The sequence below is a fragment of the Hyperolius riggenbachi genome, chromosome 5 (genome assembly GCF_040937935.1).
Source record: "Hyperolius riggenbachi isolate aHypRig1 chromosome 5, aHypRig1.pri, whole genome shotgun sequence".
Classification (NCBI taxonomy): domain Eukaryota; kingdom Metazoa; phylum Chordata; class Amphibia; order Anura; family Hyperoliidae; genus Hyperolius; species Hyperolius riggenbachi.
The window spans coordinates 310,713,865-310,739,424 of NC_090650.1; the positions used below are offsets into that span (position 1 = coordinate 310,713,865).

The 25,560-nt window shown below is 41.7% G+C and overlaps 1 protein-coding gene across 5 annotated transcripts in view; it reads right to left on the reverse strand.

Annotated features, from left to right (window-relative positions):
- The window catches only part of PTPRM (protein tyrosine phosphatase receptor type M), a 995,286-nt gene that overhangs the window by 588,547 nt on the left and 381,179 nt on the right, over positions 1–25,560 (reverse strand). For all 5 annotated transcript variants that reach the window (XM_068237197.1, XM_068237198.1, XM_068237195.1 and 2 more), the window contains exon 7: positions 12,100–12,393. In XM_068237197.1, coding sequence (XP_068093298.1) covers positions 12,100–12,393 — 294 coding nt within the window. The remainder of the gene's footprint in view (positions 1–12,099; positions 12,394–25,560) is intronic.

The following is a 25,560-nucleotide window of genomic DNA, read 5'->3' on the forward strand; positions in this document are numbered from 1 at the left end:
TCTATTTTGATCAGTCTATATTGTCAACCATTGGTAAAATGCATTATTACACATTTTTTTCTAATTATTCCCTTTCAAATGCATATAAGATAAAATCATTCTTACCAAAAATTACCACATATAGAATGCCTAATTTGTGGTGAAAAAAGCAAACAAACAAAAAACAATATATAGTTCATTTTTATGTGATAAGTAACAATAAAGTTATTGGTGAATGAATGGGAGGAGTGTGATGTGAAAATTGTTTTGGTTTTTAAGGGGAAAAAAATGTGATTAGGAAGGGGTTAATGTCCACTGCACTGACTGTGACGGATTAAACAGCAGTTATTGACATTACAACAGATTTCATCATAATGTCACAAAACTGTTCAAAAATATTTATTATTGTGTAGATTATTTCTTGGTGAACTAGAACTATAAAGAAGAACTGGCATAAGCAATCTCTTGAACATGAAAACAGATGTGTTTGTGTTTGAAGTTTTACCAGTCCCATAGTTTCCAGACTACAGCTAACAATTATCCATCATTAAACAGGTGCTCTAACTCTCATTTTAACTCAGCGCCTGCTGTTAATTGAAAGTAGTATGGCAGTGATTTACTCCTACCTTTATATAATTGGTTTGCCATTAGTTTATCAGCATCTCTTAACCCCATTAGCCAGTGATTAGTATGTCGTTTAAAGCCTGCAAACCGCCAATTAAAAGTGTTGAGAAGCATCACAGAACACCGAAGTGACACTATCCTGTCACATCCATTCCGCAGTCATTCAACACTTTATATGTGGTATAAATAATACATAGCAGGGAGGATTTATGCAGAGTAAATAATAAATATCTAATGCCGTTAATCTGAAAGTGGAAAATAAGGCATTTCTTTTCCCGCAGAAACTTGATAACCAGCCACCATTAAACTAGGGAGCCGTAGCTGACAGGCTGAGAAAGCAGCTACATATTATCTGTTCATTGGCTAGCTGAGGATTCCCGTTTCAGACTCACTGAAGGAAACACGTTCAGGCTCCACTGAGAGAAGCAGCAGCAAGCATTACTGTAATGTAATGATAATCATGAGCCTATCTCAACAGGGGATATGTGCACAAAGCTGCACACATACAGCTATTGGACAATTACTTTCTCCTTTCCATATTTCACAGAACCACTGCTAAGGAGAAATCACCATGAAAAAGTAATATTGTTCAATTAGGAGGATAATAGTGTGGAGGGGTTTCTTAGCAGAAAAGGGCAACCTCTGGCATCTCATGCCTTTACTAAGCATTACTAAGTATCATGGGAGGTGTAGTCTGCTTGCTGATGAAGAATACTGTTAGAATTGTAATTATTATGTGTTATCAGAATAGAGTAAAAATATGACTGTAGCAAAATAGATGAAACACAAACAGCAGTATTCTCACAACTGTATCAGGCAACTAGGCTTACTTTACTTGCATGGAATCACGTGGAATAAACACAGATGCTTCATGGATGGAAGGTGCAGGTTTACTTACACTCTTCTGATGACCCATTATATACATTCTTACTTCTCAACTACTATGGAGAACACATCCAGAGGTCCATGCAGCCGGATAGCCTGATACAATGGTGAGAATACGGTTGTTTGGGTTTCATCTTTTTCGCTACAGTCATATTTTGGGAGTGCCACCTCTACTGTTTTTCTTATATATTCAAGTAATTATGAATATGTTTTTCAATGAGCTAAATCAGTTTAGCAGCCAGATTTATTTTCTATTAGTCTAAATTGTTTACATAATATCAACTGCAATGCAAGGAACAAAACACTAAGTGCAAGGCACAGTACCCTTTGTCACCCAATCAGAATCAGTCTTGTGCCGCCAAAAAAGGCGTACACTACAACATCCATAAAGTTCTTTATTGTTTCTTACAATAATTAAAAAGCCAATGTTTCAGAGCCACGTAGGGCCCCTTTATCAGGACACGTGTTGCTCTAGGCAACAATCTGTCTGCCGCTCAGGGGTTAACTAAATCTATTGTCTCTTCGGGAGATAGCGATCCTCTTTACACCCACTTGCAATGTGATGTGTATTCAGCGAGTTGCTGCAAGTGAGCTCTATCTCACAAGACTATAGATCATGTGCCAGTCTGACTTCAAGCACACCTTTGGTTTACATACAAATGGAAAGCTAAGAGTAAGGCAGGGACTACACATTTTACCTCATCCAAAATCACAAGGCAATGTAGGTCAATGAGATGACTTACACTTACACGTGTGATTTCTGATACGTGAAAAAAAACAAGTTACCCAGCAGCCTAAAATCACATTCCTGCACAAATCCTATTCCTGCACATGTTAAAATGTGCATTAACGAAAAATAGTCCACGGTCCAGGGCCACAAATGTGGTTCCTCAGTGAAGCTAAAAATGCATTATACAATATTGTTGATAGATAAGATGATCAATTTTACAAAATTGTCAAGTCTATCAAAAATGTATCAAATTAAACATTCCTTTTGGTTATTTTCGCTGTATTGTCAAATGAACATTGATTAAGAAACATTCTTGTTGCTGTTGTTTTTATGATGATCAAGTGATCATAAATGTTGAGCAAGCGGATGCTAATCACGTGCCTAATCAATTGAGATACACAAATCAATATTAAGCTAATGTGACACAATTATGCACGCAAATAAAACAAAGGACAGCTTTGGTCCTGTTCACTGAGCTATACATGAAATAAATGGTCATCCTCAAAATGAAGCCAAGATTGTACTGTCAGGTACATAAATCTGAGATGGAACCATATTTGATAAACTGGATCCTTTTTTTTTACACAGCAAATTTGGATCTGGGCAGTAGAAAAAATAAACTTTTTGCTATGCAGAATAATATAGAAAAGTTTTGAAAGATCACATTTTAAAGATCATACTGTAGTATAAAGTTACATTTGCAGTAATGCGGTTATTGAGGTTGTCTTTTTAGTTCTCCAAGTAACAAACTTCCTGACAGTTGTGAAATACTTAGTTAAGTCTTTAAGTTGTAAAGTGACAGTTCCATGATTGCATGTTGACCTTGTTGACTAATACTTGTTGGTCCTTGAGATTAATCTATTGGCTGTGCTGCTAGGCGAAGGTGCTGATGTGGTTGCAGTCTGAACGTAAATCCAATGATTTTTCTACAGTTATTTTTCTACACCTTGTATCCTTTATATTACATTTATATATTTTTTTCTTTCATTTTATTGCAAAAACACTATTTTCAATCTTTATTTATATACTGTATCTTCCATGGTGTTGTGAAAAGTAGCATATAAATAGGGTGTACAATACAACATTGATATACAACATAAGTAATTCAGGCAGTGACTTACATACAGCAGTTTCAGAAAAGGGGGTAAAGTCCTGTCTTTTCTATCTAAAACAATAAGACAAATAAGACTCTGCCCAAACCACCAGGTCACCTTCCAAATTGGTCCATCTCATGCTCATAGCAGCCAGGAACGTTAAGTTCAACAAATGGATACATATCAGTATACCTACTGTATAGGATCTAAAAGAGGAACTATTGAATTTGTTCAACTATGAGAACTTGGAAACCAAACAACATAAGGAACGATCCTCCCAGAAAAATCTAAATTTGGGAGCTTTTCATCATTGCAACCTTCACAAAGCAGGAAACAAGTACCTTGATGGATGGACCCATATAAGTACACGTCTTGGTAGGCCATAAGGGATCTACAAGGGGTTTTGGGGAAACTTACGGCAAGGTCTGATCATGACCTTGGTAACTTCATGAGGTGTCCTAGATATTGGATATAGGCAGATATTACTTTTTAATTCTGAGACTATCATCTTTGTAAATTATGGGTGTAATGTACTCGATGTGGGAAACAATGGCACAAGGAGAGTGGGGTACTAGCTGGGAGTTTTAGGGGGAGGGGCGAATGGTTTTCCTTAGTAAGCAGAATATATTGGACAATATCCTCTTACAGTCCTTAGAGGGTTATACATCCTTGATCTGTTTCTTTCCACTTTATTGTGACAGCTATTTTGCTTGTAATGTCGTTGGAAGAAAATGTTTTGTAAAATGTTTTAAATAAAACTTTGTGTAAAAAAACCCTAAAACAATAAGTTGAATACAGAAGGTAGGGACCCAAGAAGTATAATTTTGCATTAGGAACTAGTGCTGGCGTTCAAATTTGTGTTGCTGAAATTTGGAAAACAGAATTCGCCCATCACCACACTTCAGCACTTAGACATGAGGAGAGGGCCAGCTGGATTTCACTTATTTGCGCTTCACGTTGCACTTCACATGAGTCAAGACTACTTGCATACAGAACTAACTATATATAAAGTTTTTACTGGATCACACTGACAATGTTAATATTTAGCCATCTGTTTCAGATGTATGTGTGTAATACCATTACCACTACTGCAGATGTGCTTACATGAACAGTGAAGACAGGGTTAACATAAGAGAGTTGTCCACTCCAGAGTGTGATCATTCATCAGTCACAACCTCAGTCTTTACTACTAACAGATACTGACAAATCCTGTCACTAGAGAATATATTGTGTACATCTTCCGTACTTTTATTCAATAATCTGTCATTGAACTGTTCTGCCTTGACAATCTATGAAATCAAAAAACTCCTTTCTTATGTCTACAAAACTACCGTGCCCCTGTGATATCTTATTTGTCATCTTGAGACAAGATTGCAGAACATAATATAAGCAGAGATTGGGAGCAGTGGATTGTATCATTCCCAGCTAATATTTCTAAACTTTTTCATGCACAGAAAAATGTGATATGTAACCTGAATTCATAAATCAGCAGTGTGTGACACCTCTCCTTCCCATTCTCAGTAAACACTTACCATATTTCATTTTAATAAAGTAAAGCAAAAAAGCAGCCAAGACTTTTTTAAACAAGTGATTCAAATACCTGTAATGACAAAAGCTCTAAGTAACTAATAGCAACCTTACTTGCATCGTTATATTCTGACACCTCCTTCAAGATGGCCACTGCATCTCAACCCTTCTTATAACTGTTGCTAATGAAAAGTCATGGAAGTGGATTTGATTTAGGGCCCTTTTCCACCAATCGCTACGGTTTGCTTTTTAACATAGGAATCGCGGTAGGTCATTTCCACTACCGTGATTCGTTTTTTACGCGAACGCGCGGCGGAGCGATATTTGCCGCGATTTTGCTATGCAGTGCATAGCATAGCAAAATCGCGGCCGCAAAACGTCGGGGAATCGCCGGTTTTGCGATTCAGCAATCGCTAGCGTTCAGCGTGAACGCTAGCGACTGCAGGTGGAAAAGGGCCCTTACAGAACTACTCAACCCTTTTCTTTCTCTTAAATCCACTTATGGAAAGTGATGGAATGGACTGAAACTGAAGAGGCAATTAATGACTGGCACACTAGTGCAACTTAGGGGACAAGATACCTTGTATTTACTAATGAGTAGAACGATGGGATTTTGCACAATACACCATGGATCAGGTTAATATATATTCACCTGAAGTCTAGTATTTAATTTGTTTTTATAGATCACATCACAATAATAAAAAAAAACACACGAAAACAACATGTGAGTGGTGGTAGGAGACATTGGGCCTGATACAATTCAAGGTGATATGTGGCTTGCACATGTAAGCTACTTATCTGGCCACCACACAAGGATCACCGACAAACCCTATTGCCCTTTTTACTGGTGCGATTGCCAATCTTTAGGGAGCAGCAAAAGCGAGGGGCAGCAGATATTCATTGGCGCTGGGTGGAGATCGCCCAAGTGTGATTTTTTTAACACCCTGACTAGGGCTAAGTGTAATTGAATTAGGCAAAGTTAAACTGTTGTTTGTAAACCACCAACGTATCATGCAGCACTGTACATTAATTAAGGGACGAATTGACACAGATGAGGAGAGCAGCCCCTGTCCAGTATAGCTTACACTGATTTGAAGTAGCCATACTGGCTGTCATTTATTAAAGGAGATTTGCAGCAAAGGACAGAGAAATACACTATATTCACTTCAAAAGTGATGCAGCCAGATGCATAGGAATTACAAAAAAATCAGATCACCCAAGTAAACTGAGTGCTTGAAGTGAACAAAATGAAACGTCATTGCTCTTCCCTGCTAATGAACTTCTGAAAACCACTTCTTGTAGACCTCGTTCACACTATACGTGTGCTGTGCGCATTTTGACAATGCATATGGTGTGATACCTGCAAGAACATCAGAAGTGCATAGACTGCACTGTATGACATTCTCACTTTATGTGCTGCATAGCAGTGTGATGCAATATTGCACTACTGCATGTGTTTTTGGCAAAAGAGAACGCTGATCAGGAGCGCAATGCACAACAATGCAGATGTTACAGTTATTTGGGTTGTGTTCTTTTTGCACAGCCATCTGCATTTGTCGTTGGTTTTTTTTTTGTTTGGGGGGGAGGTCTATATTTACAGTCCTAGTTCACCCTCAAAGATTTGTTTGTTATTAGTAAATATGAATAGGGGACTGTGCTATAATTGATACAATTTATATTCTATTAATCTTTTCCAGAGTAATTTCATAGTGAAGTCCCACAACTAGAGATCGCCCGAACCTCCGATTTTCGGTTCGCGAACCGCGAACGCGAACTTCCGCGAACCGCAATAGACTTCAATAAGAAGGCGAACTTTGAAAACTAGAAACACTTATGCTGGCCAGAAAAGTGATGGAAAAGATGTTTCAAGGGGTCTAACCTCTGAGTTTTTGCATAGATGAGTGGGATAGATGCCAAAAGTCCCGGGGAAAAATCTGGATTTGACGCAAAGCAGTGTTTTAAGGGCAGAAATCACATTGAATGCTAAATTGGAGGACTAAAGTGCTTTAAACATCTTGCATGTGTATATGTTACGGCCAGAACCCGAAGTTTGGCCAGAACTAGAAGTGGCCGGCCACTTCGGGTTCTGGCCGGCCAATGTGCGAACTGGCCGCTGCGCTGCGGCCAATGTGAGAAATGCAACAATTCCTGTAAGGTTAATGTTATGTTGTGGCCGCAGCGCAGCGGGCAAATGTAACACATCTTACTTTATTCAATGAAATTAAGCCGCCCGGCTTTTTCTCTGCCTCTCTCTCCTCCCCCCCGCCTCTCTCTCCTCCTCCCCCCGCCTCTCTCGCTCTCCTATGGGCAGCCGGGCGGGGACACGCGTGTCCCCTCCAGAGTCGTTCGTCGCGGCAGGGGAATCCTGCCGTTCTTGCAGAGCGGGTGCTGGCAGAAGCAATGTCTGCAGCCTCCCCGCTCTGCTCTCCTGCCGCGAGGAACGACTCTCGGGGACACGCGTGTCCCCTCCGGCTGGCCATAAGAGAAGGAGAGAGAGGCGGGGGGAGGAGAGAGGCAGAGAAAAAGCCGGGCGGCTTAATTTCATTGAATAAAGTAAGATGTGATACATTTGCCCGCTGTGCTGCGGCCACAACATAACATTAACCTTACAGGAATTGTTGCATTTCTCACATTGGCCGCAGCGCAGCGGCCAGTTCGCACATTGGCCGGCCAGAACCCGAAGTGGCCGGCCACTTCTAGTTCTGGCCAAACTTCGGGTTCTGGCCGTAACATATACATCAATCAGGGAGTGTAATTAGAGTACTGATTCACACTGACAGACCAATCTCACTGTGTAACGCACCGCAAACAGCTGTTTGTGTAGTGACAGCTGTGCTGGACTGGTGCGTACCATGGTGAGAATGCAGGCCGTGGCGGTTTTCAAGCCCATATGGTCGCCAGGCTGTGGTAGCTCAATGACAGAACAACAGTGACTGTCCAGCTGATCAAATTTGGTCTGTCCACAATGAAGCAACAACCTTATTATCTTCGACGTGCCCCCCCGAGACACTCATATAGCTTCATTGTGATACCAAGCCCCTTCACCGCAGCAAGGTAACGATCACAAAGGGGAATTGACATGTACATGCCTTTTGTGTTGTTGTTGCAGCTGCAGTGCAGCCAGAAAAATTGGGCAGGCATGTACACGCATCAGAAAAATTATTATAGCTGCTAGCAGCGGCCTTAAAAATTCAGGAATCCGCCTGGAGTCCTGGACCCTGTTGGTGGTGGCGGAGAAGGCAGTCAAGCGGCCTGCAGGCAGAGATGCTGTGTGGGAAGCGACTTAGTCTTGGGGCAGGCAGTCACACGGCGTGCAGGCAGAGATGCTGTGTGTAGGGACTGACTTAGTCTTCGGGCGGGCAGTAGCCCTCTGGGATCCATGCCTCATTCATTTTGATAAAGGTGAGGTACTAAACACTTTTGTGACTTAGGCAACTTCTCTTCTCAGTGACTATGCCTCCAGCTGCGCTGAAGGTCCTTTCTGATAGGACATTTGAGGCAGGGCAAGACAGAAGTTGGATGGCAAATTGTGACAGCTCTGGCCACAGGTCAAGCCTGCGCACCCAGTAGTCCATCTCTGCTCATACTGTCGACGGTTCATTCTCTACCATTGTTAAAGAAAGCGTACGCCTGGGGAGTCAGGGTTCGATTCCGGTCCGGAGTTGGAGCCTGAGAAACGGTTACCACCACACATCCAAGGAAGGCAGCAGGTATGGCATGCAAGTCCAGAGGTAGTGAAAAAAAAAATAACAATACAGGAGGGCTTTCGAGGCCCTGCTGTATATGAGACAAATCAATTTTAAATCCTTTAACGAGAATCTGTTATGGAGGGCAAGTCTGCCATCCATTCAAGTGAAAGGTATACACTGACTGCCAGGTATAATACAATGTGCAGTCACAGATGCAGTGAAAGGTATGCAGTGACTGGTATTACAATACAATGTGCAGCAGTCACACAGGTGCAGTTAACAAGTATGCTCGGAGTGGTATATTACACAACATGCGGTCACACAGGTACTGTGAACAATTATGCAATGACTGGTATTACAAATGTGCACCTGTCACACACACACAGGTACCGGACAGGCACAGCGACACTGCGTGCGCTTACGTAGGTAGGTGGGTGCACTGTGAACAACAGGTAGGTATAAGCAGTGATGGGTATTATAATGTGCACCTGTCACACACAGACAGGTACCAGACAGGCACAGTGACACTGTGTGCACTCACATAGGTAGGTGGGTGCACTGTGAACAACAGTTAGTTATATGCAGTGATGGGTATTACAAATCTGCATCTGGCACAGTAGTAATTACCACCAAGGGGCCAAAGGCCAGCTGCGACTGACTGACAGGGCTGTATATAATGCAAGTGGGCCACACACACACAAAAAAAGAGATCACAAGAACAAGATTAGCTCTCAATGAGCTGTTGAGGGGTGCTTTTTTAGCAATAAGAATCAGCAAGGAGCAAGCTAACAAGCATACAAGAGCCTAACTAAGCTTTCCCTATGAGAGTCTGCAGCAGCTCTCCCTTCTGTAATTTCTGCAGGCACACGAGTGAGTCCAATGCCTGACGCTTTATAAGGGGGGGGGGGGGGGGGGGCTCCAGGAGGGAGTGTAGCCTGATTGGCTACAATGTGGCTGCTGACTGTGATCTAGAGCAGGGCTTTTCAATCTTTTCACCAATTGTACCACTTTTACCACCTGAAAATTTCCAAGTACCACCAGTGTGACTGCTCAGTAGAGTGGAGCCGATGGGGCACGGCTGTTACCAGAATCAGAGTGGAGAATTTGCATGTGGGCATGCTGACGGGGAGATCTTTTTTTGGGGGGGGGGAGGGGTCCCAGTGCTTGATCCTCTCTACTGAGGAAGAAGGGGGTAGTCTTTCTAAGCCAGGTGAAAGGTGCATAGTGACTGTGCGTATACTTCAAATACAGGAAGTGAGCAGTGATGTCACTTCCTGTATATGCACCGTCACTGTGCACTATTCGCCTGGCTGTGTCTTCACTGCTGATCTGAGATCTGAAGTATGCCGCAGGGCAGCACAGCCAGGAGCAAATGAGGGGGAGCTGAACTCTGTGGAGGCAAGATGAGACCAGGACAAGTGACAGGCAAACCTGGTGTGTACCACCTGGCCAACAGCAAAGTGCCACTGGTGGTACGCGTACCACAGGTTGAAAAACCCTGATCTAGAGGGTCAAATTTGACCCCAATGATGCACTATGGGGGCGAACTGAACTTCCGGAAAAGTTTGCAGTTCTCCGCGAACGCGAACCACGGAAGCTCACACCTTTACACAGAGGTACCACCTGACCAAGCCCTACTCCTCCCTCTGCCACTGAAGAATTAACTCTTTGTAGCCAGCACTGGAGCTACAGATCAACAGAGTCTTATATTTTTACCTGTTCAGTCTCTTCCTGCATGGTGTATAATTAATAATTTACTTTTCCAACCCTCGACTCCCCAGTGTGGTTATAAAAACATGTGTATCTCTCATCAACCTGCACTGCTTGCAGTAAAAAGAAACTATGTTTAACTGCACCTCTGTATAACTCTTTTATAAAGACTCTGGGCAGGAAGTGGGAAAATTAAGAGTTTTATTACACATGGAGGAGGGAGAAATGTTCTATTACGGTAGGAAGGAGATAGACTGTAAGATAATAAAATTCTTCTGAGTTGTAGGTAGGTGTTGATCATAAAATGTTAATCTCTCAGCAGCAGAGGATGGAGTTAGGTGAGTTCACAGGTAAAGGCTAGTAAAAGCTAGCCCGTCTAGATCCACCCCAACTACATCATGTGAGTGGTGACAGGATCAGGTAAAGGTATGGATGACACATCCAATTGCGGTCCTCAAAGGCAAACAGCACCTGTCTTTGGTACAGGAAAGCAGCTTTGTAAATCCAACCAGCAAGGTGAAATTCATGCATTACAAATTATTACATTCCCCACAATATACATTAAGTAACAGGTGCCTGAATAGGTTCATCTAAAGGTGGCCATTAATGATACAATTCCTGGAAGACAATTGTCCAATTCAATCGTAATGATCAATCGGAAACAAGCATTCGTGCCCACTAACAGAAGGTAACTGCTGACCATTTTTTGGATCGATTCTATCGACCTCAATGGATAAGTGGATGATTGTTTCCGATCGATTATTTTGATAAAAGCAGATGACCAATCTCCTGGGAAATTGTATCATGTATGGTAATTTTTCAGAACATCAGAAATGGATATCAAACACTAAAAAAAGTCATTGTTCAAAAGCCCCAAGGGTGAGTTTTTTTCTTTTGATACTAAAAATGTGTTAATCAATTGTTTAATCAAAATCAATGAAGTCATCATATAAATTAAAGGCATTAGTGGACGCTGTGCATAACTTTTTCTCTGGGGGTTTTGTTACACATTAACCTTAAAGAGAACCCGAGGTGGGAATTTATTATGCTAGACCCCCCTGCGCGCCGCTATACCCCCGCAGTGCTGGCGACACGCAGCGTGTCGCCAGCACAATGTTTATCTAAGCGCTGTCTGTCAGCGCCGCTCCCCCGCCTCCTCCGTATCGGCGCTACCCGCCCGCGTCACTTCCCTCCAATCAGCGGGAGGGAAGGGACACGGGCGGGTAGCGCCAATAAGAAGGAGGCGGGGGAGCGGCGCTGACAGACATCGCTTAGGTAAACATTGTCGCCAGCACTGCGGGGGTATAGCGGTGGGCAGGGGGGTCTTTGAGGCACACCATGGGGCAACAGAGGCTGGTGTTAGTGTGCACAACCGGCCTCTGTGCCCCACTAGCATAATAAATTCCCACCTCGGGTTCTCTTTAACAGAAAATGAATGACCTAGATGATCTATAAGAATTGCCAGCTGCACTTTTTTTTCTGCTTACAGCAAATACAAGTAGACAGTAAAAGACTATACAGGAACTATAATTTAAGACTGTATTCATTTAGCTAAAGAGACATATTCTTCCTGTAAGCTGGCTTTGCATTTATATGTCTCTGCTACCTACCTTGCCTCTTCCCGTAAGGCAGAATTAGAACAATTGGAAGGATTCATATTAAACTACCCAACACACGTAATGCATGATTTAAAACTCTGCTGCTTTGCACACCATTTGAAGATATGAAACCTGTGATTAAATATGTCAGGGCACTGCAGAACTTCAAGGTCAAAATGTTCAAATATTGATGGCACAGAAGGAATCTGGCTCCCATTTAACTACAGCACTTATAAAAATAGTCTTTTTAAGCTTGCACTCACCGGCACATTTTGTCCGCGTTCTCAGGGCTGGTCCTGGTGATCCCGTGCCACCTAATCCTGGTCGTGTTAACAGGACACTTATTTCATATTCTGTATCAGGATCAAGATGTCCGATCTTATAACTTGAAGAGTCTACTGACTGGATATCATTCCAACTTCCACTGGTGGTATGATACTTCACTTCTCTCTCAATTATGGGCCCATCACCATTGATTGAGTTGGCATTAAGCTGTATCCAGAGATATGTCGCCCCAACAGAGGAAAGCTGAGGAGGTGCAATGGGTACAGGAGGTTCTGAAAATAACAAAAATCACTTACGTGTCAGCGTATAATTAAAAGTACAAATTCAGTAAATTGTGTTGATTGCGGAAACACAGTATAAACGAATGCAATTCACCGGTATTGAACACTGTGACTTGTTAAAGTGTAACTGTCGAGCATAAAATCAAAAATCAATTCTTTATTATTATCTAGTATACAAGTAATAAGGATACTAAACAGGCAATCCAAAAGTTAAAAATCACTCTTACTTTTCTACTCCATAAAACATCATCCCCCAGTTTCCCTGGCTCTTATTTGGTACATCTGCTGCACAAAGGACATTCTACGATTATTCTACTGCGATTCATAAGCATTTAAAAAACTGATTTCCCACCACATGAAATCACAAAGCATGTTTTTAGCTGACACAAGTGTGGTCCCTCCCTAAATGCTTCCTTTTTAAGGGCTGGTGAACACCAGAGAGGTTTTGAAGCGGTTTTTAAAACGCTTGCAGGGGGGAAACCGCTTGGCTAATGAAAGTGAATGGGACGGTGCACACCAGAGCGGCTCGTTTTTTCCACAAATGCAAACTCGGGGGCTGCAGCATTTTTTAAATTTCGGAGGCGTTTCTGCCTCAATGTTAAAGTAAAGGAAACTGGAAAACCACTCTGAAAAATGCTAGATCAGAGCGGTTTTCCAGCTTTACTGTAACAATATTTGAAATCTGCTACACAAAAACGCTCGGCATGTTTATAAAATGTCTCTAAACATGCCTAGAATCGCTCTGAAATCTGCTTCAAAAACCTCTAGAGTTTTGCAGATCCGCTAGAGGTTTTTGGTGTGCACTGGGCCTAAGACTGATTTTTTTTAAACGGCAGCCATGACAGTCTGATGTAAAATCTACTTTGTTGAGCTGCAAAACAAACAGAAGTAGTGATCTTTTGAACCTTTTAGTGATAAAACCTTATCATCAGTCTTTTCTTAGTTGTAAAACAGGATTTGCCTTATATTTACTTTTGAGGACTTATCATATGAATAGGATAAACTGTTTGACTCGCTCATTTGCATAGATAACACATTTCATTTTTTAACACAGGAAGACAGAAGTTGACATCAATTTCTTCGAAGTTCTAGTACTATATGTACCTATGTTTATGTCACCATGTCACATGCCACTTAAGGTACACTTTTAGAAGTGAAAACTTTTAGGCCCCGTTTACACTGCACGCGTTGCCATCCGGATTTCGGCAACGCGTGCAGGAGGCCGACACACACAACATCAGACAGTGCATAGGCTGCACTGTCTGATGTTCACACTGCATGCGTTCCGGACCAGTGCGGTCCGGGAACGCATGTTGCATGCATTTTTTACCAAAACGCGTGGCTGACCCATTCACTTTCAGTGAATGGGATCAGCCACGCAATGCATAGACATGCAAATGGCGTGCATTCGTACGCGTTGCGTTCCGAACGCACGGCCATCTGCGTCTCATGATGTGAATGTGACCTAAAAATTATCTCCATATTGATACTGTAAAGTAGACTACAGGCATGTCCATGTGTTAAAATTCCACTGTACTTATACTACCGTCCCATTAAAATAACTAAAAATCTTATGAAGAATCCCATAATTAAAATGAAGCTAATGAAGTTGCCACAGGAAGTTGGCTGCAAACAAAAGATCAGATGAACGAAACATTGTACAATGTGTATAGGCATTTGGCATTCCTTTCTGAGCAATTACTGACCATGACAAGACAATAAGTCACCTGATTTATTGGGATATGAATGTCAGTATAATACCACTGTGACGATACATGGAGTAGTGGAAGCTGATTGGTGATTGGTTTATTTTATTTTATACACTTTAACACTGAGGCAAACTGGATGAATATCGTCCTGGCGTGACACAGCAGATGTTAATAGATGGATTAATACTCTTCCTACATGACTATGTTTACACAAAAGAAATCGTGGCTTTATGATTATATTATAGATATGCAATATCTGGTTATGGATATGCACACCTTGCCGTGGGTGTTTGGGTGCTCAGCCTTGATGCAGAAGCAGCATCAGTCCAGTATGAGCAATTCAAGTTTGGCTGGCACTCCAGTATCAATAATCAAGCAGTTTTATTGTATGCACCCTCTGTATTGTATGCAGAGGGTCCCCTTGCACTTTATCTGATGAAGGGGACCCTCTGTGGCCCAGAAACAATTGTCATGCCGTGCATACAATAAAACTGCTTGATTATTGATACTGGTGTGCCAGCCGAACTTGAATTGCTATATTATAGATATGGATCCATAATTGTGGTGTATTATTACAACTGGATGGTACACAGAAGGAACTTTTCTTGCATGGAACTGATATATTTTTTGCCATGATTTTTTCTATGTCTGTAGGCCACAGACAGAGTTATTATGGTGTATTACACCGTTTTGATAAACAGTGTGCATTGTGGGGACATTGCTCATTTTCCCTCATAGGGATTTTAAGATTATTACATTTTAGCATGATGTAATAAAAGTTATCTTTTATTGCAGAAGCCCATGGGCTTGATTCATAAAGTGGTGCTAACTGTTAGCACGCCTGTGAAAACCCCCTTAGCACGTCTAAACGAGCTTTTCGCGCGCAAAACTTTATGCGCGCAAAACTCTATGCACGCAAAACTTTACGTGCGCACTGCACAGAGTGCAGGGCGCTCCGCGCGAATTGCCCGTTAAAGCCTATGGGACTTAGCGCGCATATGACTTTGCGCGCGCAACACTTTGCGCGTGCACAGTTAGCGCGCGATCTAATTGAGAAAACCGGTACTAACCTACTTAGCACCCTGGTTAGGACGTCTAAAGACTTTAGACGTGCTAAGTAGGTTAGCACTGCTTTGTGAATCAAGCCCCATGTTGTCAATGTATTTCACTTGAATTCCATCCCAGTAGCAACTTTTGATAGACTTGATTAGTGGGTTATTCAAGTTGTTGGTCAGTTTACCTTTATAATGAATATGAATGTCAGTATAAACCAGAAGGTAGGCAGAAGGTAACAGGAAATGGATGGATGGAATATGGCAAAGTTGCATGAGAAATAACAGCTGTTTATATAATATTGGTGAATTTGTATTCTTTGGATCACATATCCATTGGCTTTCAAAATAAAATATCAAGAAATAAGATGACTGAAAAGTAAAGCCCGTTTGTTTCTCTGCAATAGAAATCCCCCATTATGATCTCCTATTAGCCAAAGGGTGCGGTGTTAGTAATGACTGAGTGAATGCTGCGTGCAGGAACCATGTGCTGTAAACACTTCCGAAGCAACTCAAAATCATTTAACATCAATTTATGTGATTAAGCTATTTCTTGAACCAGGACGTGATATAATGCCTTCATGGACAATCCTAAGGCAAGAGTGAAGCCATGCTGAAAGAAACACGTAATTACTTTCAAGTTCCTCCAATATATTAAGCACAGCTGAATGTAAATGCAAATTAAATAGAGAGGTTGAAGGGGTTACAAGATAGAGCAATTAGGTAACAGTGTTACCAGTATGTGAAAGCCACTGCCTTCAATTATTCGCTGAAGCCCAGAGCTATTTGCAGCAACTTGTGTGCAATGGGAAAAACAGAAGCAATGAGGCAGTGCTATCCTCAAGGCTAAACAAAGCATAGGGACAGCTGATTCTTAAACAAAGTGTATTAGAGTAGAGCCATATGCAACTTGGCCTTGTCTCTTGAGCTCTAAAGCTAGCAAATCTAATAGCTTCCACTTGACCTGTAAATGCATCTGACCCCAATTCTCAGCCTTCTTATAAGAATAATAAGAATAAAAAAAAAAACAAAGGTAGAAAGTACGAAGGATTCAGAACATTGTGTCAGCATGCACTGTAACTTTTCCTTTTCCCAGCATGCGAAGTATTCCTGCCTGTCAACAGGAGTGCACATTAGAATTAAATAGCATTTGAGAATGTTCACATGCTACAACCCTTTGGCTGCCAGAGAATTGTTTTGTTTATACTCTTATAGAGTGCACTCTGGCCCCAACAACACCACTCCTCCAATAATACCCAAGTGCACCTACTGCTATGGAAATCGATATACAGTTTATAGTTGTTCAGTTCTGGCACCACTATGGATAGTTTCTGCAGTGATGAAATTGCTCCTCAGATTGCTAAGATAGTTAAAGCCTCCACCCGCACCCAATCAAATGGCACTCACCAATGATCTAGATCACCCAAGTCACAGTACGTATTGGGGATATTCCCAAGTCACTCCTGACCTACACGATCATTGTGGGTCCTCTTCAATACCCTTGGTTGTATTCACCATACAACATCACCAGGTATACACTCCATCCATCTTGATATAATGATTCCAATTGAACTGTTGGAATTTCTGCTCAAATGCCCTCAAAATAAAAACCTCTCATAGCATAATACAGTCAGAGTATAAAAAGCAGTTACACCTACATACTAAGATGTTAAAAGTAGGTACAGAGTTTTATAGATAGACTCTCCCCTGTTTAGGTGGCCACGACTGATTTTGAAACTAGTATGGTTTCATTGGCAGTGGTTCAAGAACTGGTACTTGATTTTGGCTACTTCACTCCGGCTTGTGTCATGTTTCAGGTATGTAACACTGTTTCTATCAGCGGTTTTAACAGTTTTGCCCCAGCATTTGCCTCTTCCCCTCCCCTCAAACAAAAACCCATTTGCTCATGACTTCTTATCTCCTTTCTGTTGAAAACACCCTTTTTGATGCCTAACCTTAACCACTGCCTGTTTCTTGATGCTTAGCTTTTTTTCTTCAAACTGCAACTAATAAACCTTATCCCTATGCTATCTCATTACCTTTATAATTGATGTGTAACCTTAAAGGACTTACGAGCTGAAATGAAAAAAAAAAGTTAATTACCTTAGTGCACTGTTAGAGCTCTGTGTAGACGATCTGTGCCTACCTTGTACTTTCCAGACCCTCTGTTATCTTAATCCTCTTATCATTACAGGCCCCGACCCAGCCCAGGGTCGCCTTATCTCTGTGCACTACAATCGCTGCTTTAAAATCCCTCTGCCTGCTTAGCTGAGTTAGCTCAAAGTGACGTTGCTGCGTAGGATCGCAGCCCATCGTCACTCCGTACACTGAGTCATAAATCATGTGGGCGGTCATGTGGTGACGCCCACATGATTTATGACTCAGTGTACGGAGTGACGATGGGCTGCGATCCTAAGCAGCAATGTCGCTTTGAGCTAAGCAGGCAGAGGGATTTTAAAGCGGCGATTGTAGTGCCCAGAGATAAGGCGACCCTGGGCTGGGTCGGGGCCTGTAATGATAAGAGGATTAAGATAACAGAGGGTCTGGAAAGTACAAGGGAGGCACAGATCGTCTACACAGAGCTCTAATAGTGCACTAAGGTAATTAACTTTTTTTTTTTTTTTTCAGCTCGTAAGTCCTTTAAGCAATACTTTTCTCATTTGCATCTGCAAATTAATCCACTATATATCTACTGTAATCTTCTCTGGCATCCAGCCTTACAGATGAAACAGCTTCAGTGCCAAAAGCCCAGTACATTGCCCTCACCCTGAAGCAGGTGGTTTAGCTGATTGCCAGTGCCCAAATCACCTGCTTTGCTAATGTGTGCTTGTAATGTGGAGGACATGTATTGTAAATGATTATTCATAAATGGTGATAGATTTTTTTGGCAGCTTCAGTTCTATTCCTTGGAGGATCTAGGCGGATGCGAGTTAACAGTCAATGGAGATAGCAATCAGTCCCATTGCAGGTGAATCAGACAGGATGACAGACTACAGCATCATTTATATTGCAGTTTCGGCCCCTTTCACACCAGCAATGAAAGTCTATGAGACATTTCATACCTGATGCGGTGCGATGGGATGACCCAAAAGTATCACATCTGACACAAAAACATCAGCGCGCTATGGGCGATGTGCCTTGACAGGAAGTCCTGTAAGTCAATGGCACTGCAGTTATTTTAAACAGTTTTGTGTTTGCGTTGTGTATTTTTTTCAATACACTTCCTTGCAATTCATATTTCCACCATAGGAAGTAAGCGCTAAAGAGCCTCACTTTGGCTTGCTGGCAAAAACTACATTACCATGGGTGTCTCCAAAGCCTGTTTTTAGCGTAGCGGTGCGGTGCGATCACAATGCATCCAAAATGCTGATTGCAGGTGTGAAACCAGCCCCAGTGTCAGACCTTGAGATGATGTCACTCTTGAAGAATGTTATGACACTCCCTTTTATATCTACTATTTGCTTTTTACCATTTTTACTTTTATTGACAATTATGCGCTCACGGCTTAATAGGCTTCAAATAATGACTTCAGTAATGAAGAAAACGGACAAGGACATTTTGCTTATTAATTACAAGAGTGTGTGCTCAGGTTTCTATTTTAAACACCATCACATCTCCAAGTAATACAAATAAATGTCAGTATAAACCCAGCAGCTAAACATATGAGAGCAAATTAAGAAAAAGCATCAATCAGGCTTCCTCTGTTCGCCAGGCAATGGTTTATTAAACTGTTATCATATAAGACTTGAATAGAAACATTAACTTGGGTATAATAGGGCTGCACTGTTGCTTAGCACATCATTTTCACACAAAGCCAAGTACAGTTCTCCCACTTCTTTAGACTGTCCTTTAATGTTTGTAGAGGACAATTTCCCTGACATTTGGCTAATACGTCTGCAGAATGGGAGATATTATGCATCGGTGCCGTGCCGGCGAAGGCTTTATCTTTTAATGTCATAATATTTTTTTCATGTTTGTGATAAGAAAAACATTTTATCGCTAAATAGAGCTTACTAAGTTCTTTAACAAACACAAAGAATACATTTAGTCGCTTTCTTTCAAAAAACACACAAAGAATACTGCAGATCTTACTATTTCAAAATACATATGAGAAGCCAATATTTCAATAAATGCCTCAGCCGCTCTAGAATGTGTTCTGATATAATCTCCAATCCTCCTGGCAGCTTAAGATGAATATGACTAAGCTATGGAATGAATATAGGTTTTCTTTGTCTTCTAAGAAGCAACAAAGTTAAGTTCTTGCAGAAGGAGCTCAGCTTTGAAGAGAAGTGGGTCACCACCAGGGCTGCAGATGGTTTCCCCTACATGCCCTCTCTTAAATGCTCCAAAGCAACTTCTAAGAGCTGAAAGACACCTTGCTTCTCCTTGCATGATCTCAATAAGCAGGTTCAGCCCTGCAATAATCAGATGTCATTTCCGAGAAAACCATCAGACCATTCTTTGTCTGGTTAATAATCCACCTGTGACCAGACTGATATTAGAAAAAGTTTAAGCAGTGAACCATATGCAGGAGTCTAATATGATTTTCCAAAAGCATTACATCAATACTGCCCTGCTGTTTGCCTTTTGTTCATATGCATTTTAATAGCAGTCATGATCTTTTGTAGCACAAGAACAGCCAGCTCTTGTTCAACATGATGTAGAATACAAATCAAGGGACGAAAGGTAAGTCGGAACCAGAGATAACTATTGTTTTCAGAAGTTCCTAGCAAGAGATCAGTGTTCTCAATTTCTCTGACAGCAAAACAGCTTTATAGCTGCTGCTGCTGCAGCTGCCGTTACTTTGACCACAAATCTTACAATGTTTCCAATGAAAGGGATGGATCTGGACGTTATATTGCAGTAGCTGTCTGTGAATATGTGTGAGAGAGAGATATATCTGTGTTTATATAGAGCTGACAGCCTCAGAATTACTTTGTATATGTAGCATACGTCTAAACGTCCATACACACATGCGATAATTGTCGGCTATTAACCACTGATTGGGCTGATGATCGTTTGCACAAATAGTGTGTGTATAGCATACGGCTACGCTGCTTAAGGATGTTAGATCCTGAAAATGCCAAATCGCTATGTTATTTTTACTCCCCCAGACCGTGGGAAGTTGCTGCGTCTTGTGCTGATCATCGTCTCTCCACCCCCCTCCATATTAACAGAATGCATCACTGCACTGAAGGTTTGGTGCACCGAGGTATCATTTCCCTATACCTGATGGGCAATAATAATCATATGTGCATACTTAGCTTAAATATCCCTCAGAGGTACTCACAATCTAATCCCTACCAAAAGTCATAGGCTTGGTTCACACAAATCTGAACATATCCAGTCCAGTCCTGTCCTGTCCTGTCAGTTTTGCATCAGTTTTCTATCAGTTTTACCTGACTAGACCATAAATGTAAACCTATTATGTGTGAACACACCTATAGAAAACTGATACAAAACTGACAGGACTGAACTAGAATGTACACCTTTTATGTGTCAAAACAGATATAGAAACAAATACAAAACTGATACAAAACTGACAGGACATGACCAGAAATGTACAGATTTATGTGTGAACACACCAGAAAAACACATACAAACTGATGCCAACTGTCAAAAACTGACAGGACAGGACACCTTTTTATGTGTGAACCAAGCCATAGTCTTATTTCCGTATCATAGTTTAGGCCAATTTTGTGAGGGAACCAATCAATTAGTATATTTGTTTTTGGTGTGTGTGTGTAAAACATCCCTGTGTGTGTGTGTGTGTGTGTGTGTCCGTGCTTTGCGCTACTGCACATGTGCTGCAAGGACAGCCTTGACACAGGGAGCAGGACGGGCCAGGGGGCCGGCCGGGAGCGCGCGCATGTGCGCTGACTGTGCGGTGGTGGCAGCGGTCAGAGGGGAGGGAGGGACACAGACCTAGAGCCCCGTTTTTAAACGGGCTTAGGTCTACTAGTACATGAATAATCCTCATTTGTCAGCACGAAGGTTGAGTTTTCCTGGATACAGTTAAAGAATTTTACAACTCAAAAATTATGGACGTTAAATTTTCCTATCATGAAAATCTTGACCTAGGAAGTAGAAGCTGTGCAAGCAAATAAAACCTATTGAATGGTTAGTGACTAGACAACAGCTGTGTTAATCAACTGCCAGTCAATTAGCCACTTAAAGACCAGCCTATTTTCGCCTGATCTGTGCTGCGTGGGCTCTCCAGCCCACAGCACAGATCAGATTTCAGCCAGGGCGACCAGACTTCCCAACTTTTTTCCCCACTAGGGGGATGTCCTGCTGGGGGGGGGGGGGGGGGTCTGAATGCCGCCGGCTGTTTTGGCCTAGCGGGGGGGGGGGGCTCCTCATAGCCCCCCTCCGCAGAGTTTTTGGCCCTCCCTCTGTTTCCCTCCCTCTCCTCCGTCCCCTGGGCAGCGCAGGATGGCGATCCGTCCTGCGCCGCCTCTGATAGGCTTCAGCCTATCAGATGCCGGCGATCCCCCGCCAATCAGAGGCTGGGGATCGCCGATCTGCTTTACGTCGCTTTCTTCCCCGCGTGTTTACATTTCACCTGCGAGCCGCGATCGGAGGCTCGCAGGCTGTTCAAGGAGACACCCTCCGTGAACTGACATGGAAAGGCCGCTTCCATGCAAAACCACTAACGACCTGCCGACGCCCATCGGCATTAGGCGGTCGTTAAGTGGTTAATAGCAGGGTTTTTAACGTGGACCTGAACTCTTGCACAGGACAGAAGGAAAACAGAGAGAAATGCACCGTGTATGTATTTAGAGAGTTTAGCCTGTCTAATTTCCCTTCATCTATGACTAATCACAACTGTAATTTGATCTCTCAGTTGTGTCAGCTAAGGAATCCCTGCACTCCTCAGCAGAGCAGCTAATTTTTAAACACAGGATGTTAACCCTATGTCTGCTTCCATTAAAACAGTAAGTAGACACTGCAGATTGATTGCATGATTTGTATCAGCTGTAACAAAGAAATGTTTTTCTTTCAAGGTAATCATGCTGTTGCCTATCTTTTAGAGCAGAGAGGAAGTTCTGAGTTTAGGTCCGCATTAATTTGCTAGCTGGCTTCCACTTTCAAGATCAATAGATATTTTTTTGCTAGGAATATGTTCCATTTACGCCTATACCTTGGTAAGTAGCCATCTGCTGCAAGGAAAGACTACCTCACACAGCACACTAAGACCCTGTTCACATTGCGTTCCATTCGCGTTGGGAGTTTTTTGACACAATTTTTTTTTCTATCCCCGGCGCTTGGGTGGGTGGTGCGTTTTTGTTAAAAGCGCTTTTTTAAGCACTTTTCCGGAGCGGTTTTGTAATTCACTCCCTGACGCAAGTCAAACAAAAGTTTGCTTTCCTAAAACAGAACGAATTTGCAATAATTCAGGTTGGAGTGAGCTCGAGATGTCTCCCAGGCACCACTGCTGAATATATGCAAATGAACCATTGTACCCTTAGAAGCTAAACACACCTCCAGAACCGCTGGAATGCAATGATGTGTCAGCTTGTTAATATGTACAGAGCCATAATAATCCAACATGCATACAGACTGTTTCGGATTGTTTGATCCTCATCAGTGCATGGTATGGATTAATTTGGCTCTATGGAGTAGGGCTTGTAAATCCGAGAGGCACAGACTAACCAGCAAGCTCATGGTGACCCAGAACTCATTGGTGTGTGTAAGGGACTACAATGGTCCTAAAAGCCCCCTACTAAGATGTTAAGAAAAACAAAAGGTTGCTTTCCTAAAACAGAAAGTGAACTCTTTGACCCGGAAAATAATAAATACAATGTATTTATTCTTAAAAACGCGAACACAATCACTGCACAAAGCGATTTGTGTGCGTTTTCCCTATACCTTCCATTGAGGTGGAATCGCCTCAAAAAAGCTGCAGGCACCGCTTTGCTGAGCAGACTGGAAACAAACCGCTCAGATGTGAACTCTTTCGTAGGGAATCACTGCACAAGCATTTTTAGGGCGATTTTGAAAATTGCCTGCGCTTGAAAAAAGGGCAAAAACGCCCTTAGTGTGAACGAGTCCTTACTTACAAAGAAAGGAAACAACCCACTCACAGCAAAGAAAGTTATATGGAAATTTGTCTCATTCATGTAGCATTATTGAGTGTATGAAGGTATTGCTAGGCTTCCATATTAGGAAATCTGTAAAGATCTGCATACCGTTACTACTACTATTTAAAATGCTTAAATTATGATTACATAAAAATATAAAATACAATTTTGTTTAAAAAAAATACAAATAGTTGTGCAGGGATATCTCTGCTTAGTGATCATATTCATAGGCTAAATCTCAAATCACTGACAACAACACCAAAGCCCCTGACCAAGGAGAGCATCAAGAAGTACAAAGAAAGGTTTGTATCCTTCGCTACCTGATTTAGAAAAAAGAATGTTACAGTTGGAGTTCCTATTATAAATCTGAACTACATTGTTTTGCCTCAATTACAGCAATACATGATGCAAAACCAAACTCCACTTCCTGTAACAACTATCACTCCACCCAATCACTGGTCAGCAGCAGGTTTATCAGTCACGGCCAGCCTCATTTGTGAAGCGGGCTTAAAAAATGATGTGCCTATGCTTCCCCAAAGCAACAGATCAGATTAACATTTTGATTGGTTGCTGTGGGGCTCGTTGCACAGACTTACTTCAGACTCATTATAAACTGAGAGCCCTTGTGAATAACCATGGGATACTGCAATCCATCGCGTGATGAGTTGACTCTGGGCCTCATTTATCAATGTGCCTGAAAGACGGAACGTGTGTGTCCCCTAGCAACCATACTGTCATTTCTCCAGTTAAAGCTTGAAAATGAAGTAAAAACCTGATGGTTGCTATAAGCAAAAAAGTTCAGTAATTGATAAAGGTAGCCTACTACCGTGTACACAAATGGAAGCAGACTGTCTGCTGAGTGTAAATAATAACGTTCACCTTCCATACCACATAAAAACATACAGTACATACTTGTACCTTGCCAATTGTAGCACACACAGATTTCATCACATTTATCTATCCTATAAATGTCAAAAAGAGTGCATCTTCAGCTTTAGGTCAGCAGTTTGAACACACATAATGAATGGCCCTCATACCGTAACTAACTGAAACTACTTAATCTCAGAATAGCAGAAAGACCGTAATTAAATCCCGGACCTAACATTAAAGTTATAGTCCTCAGGATTGCACACCCTAAGGACGCTACCGTATCTTCTCACTGACTAAATCTCTGGACAGTCTCTGCAAATTAGTCATATATACTCTATGACCTTCCTCTGCTCTATGTTGAGTTATTTTTAAGTCCCAGCCACATGATATGCAAAGTCAGCAATAAAACCTGATAATAACCTTTCTGCGATTCTCAAAGAAATTGAACATATTTTCTACTTGCTATGATACTGTAATGATATTACAAAGAAAAGTTATGCTATGGATAATATTAATGACACTCTAATTACCTTTTCATGATTTTTTTCCCCAGTTAATGAACAATGATATAATATAATATTTATATTTAATAAACATATCACTCCTTTCCCCAAAAGAAAGAAAGCTATGCACTATATAGGTTATTGTTTACTAAGTATTGTAGATCTACTTTATTGTACATCTGCTTTTTATTTAAATACCAGCTGTCAGTGCTGATATGTTTACAGATAAGCAATCTGTCCATCATGCCATTTGTGAATGACTAAGCAAATAGCTTCTGCTTTCAGAAGTAAAGGGGCTTCCCCTTCCACCCTTTGATACACCTGCTCATATGGTTCCTAACGTTGTAGGGTACCATGCACATTGGTCTTAAAGAGAAACCGTAACCAAGGATTCAACTTCATCCCAATCAGTAGCTGATACCCCCTTTCCTATGATAAATCTTTTCCTTTTCTCAAATGGATCATTAGGGGGTGCTGTATGGCTGATATTGTGGTGAAACCCCTCCCAAAGTGTGATGTCAGGATGATGGTCCTGACAATTCCTGTCTGTGAACCTCAGTGCATTGTGGGAAATAGCTGTTTAGAGCTGTTTCCAACTGCCAGAAAAGCAAGCAGCATCTCCTTTCATTGACATCATCTGCCAGCAGTAAAAATGTCACCATGTGATAAATGTCAGAATGTAAATCAGGGAGATGAAAGATTTTACATTGGGAAAACACTGACTAAATCATTTATACATAATTATTGTAAAAATTAAGCACTTTTTTTATTACATTTTTTCTTTCTTTCTGGAGTCCCTCTTTAAATCCATCCCCCTTGCAAATCAACCTTGTCCAATGAGAAAAAAGGAGGATCTTATGCCCCCCCCCCCCAAAAAAAGGGTGATGTAACAGCATTAACTGCAGATATTGATTAAGATTTAATGGAGCCCAGGGCAAGG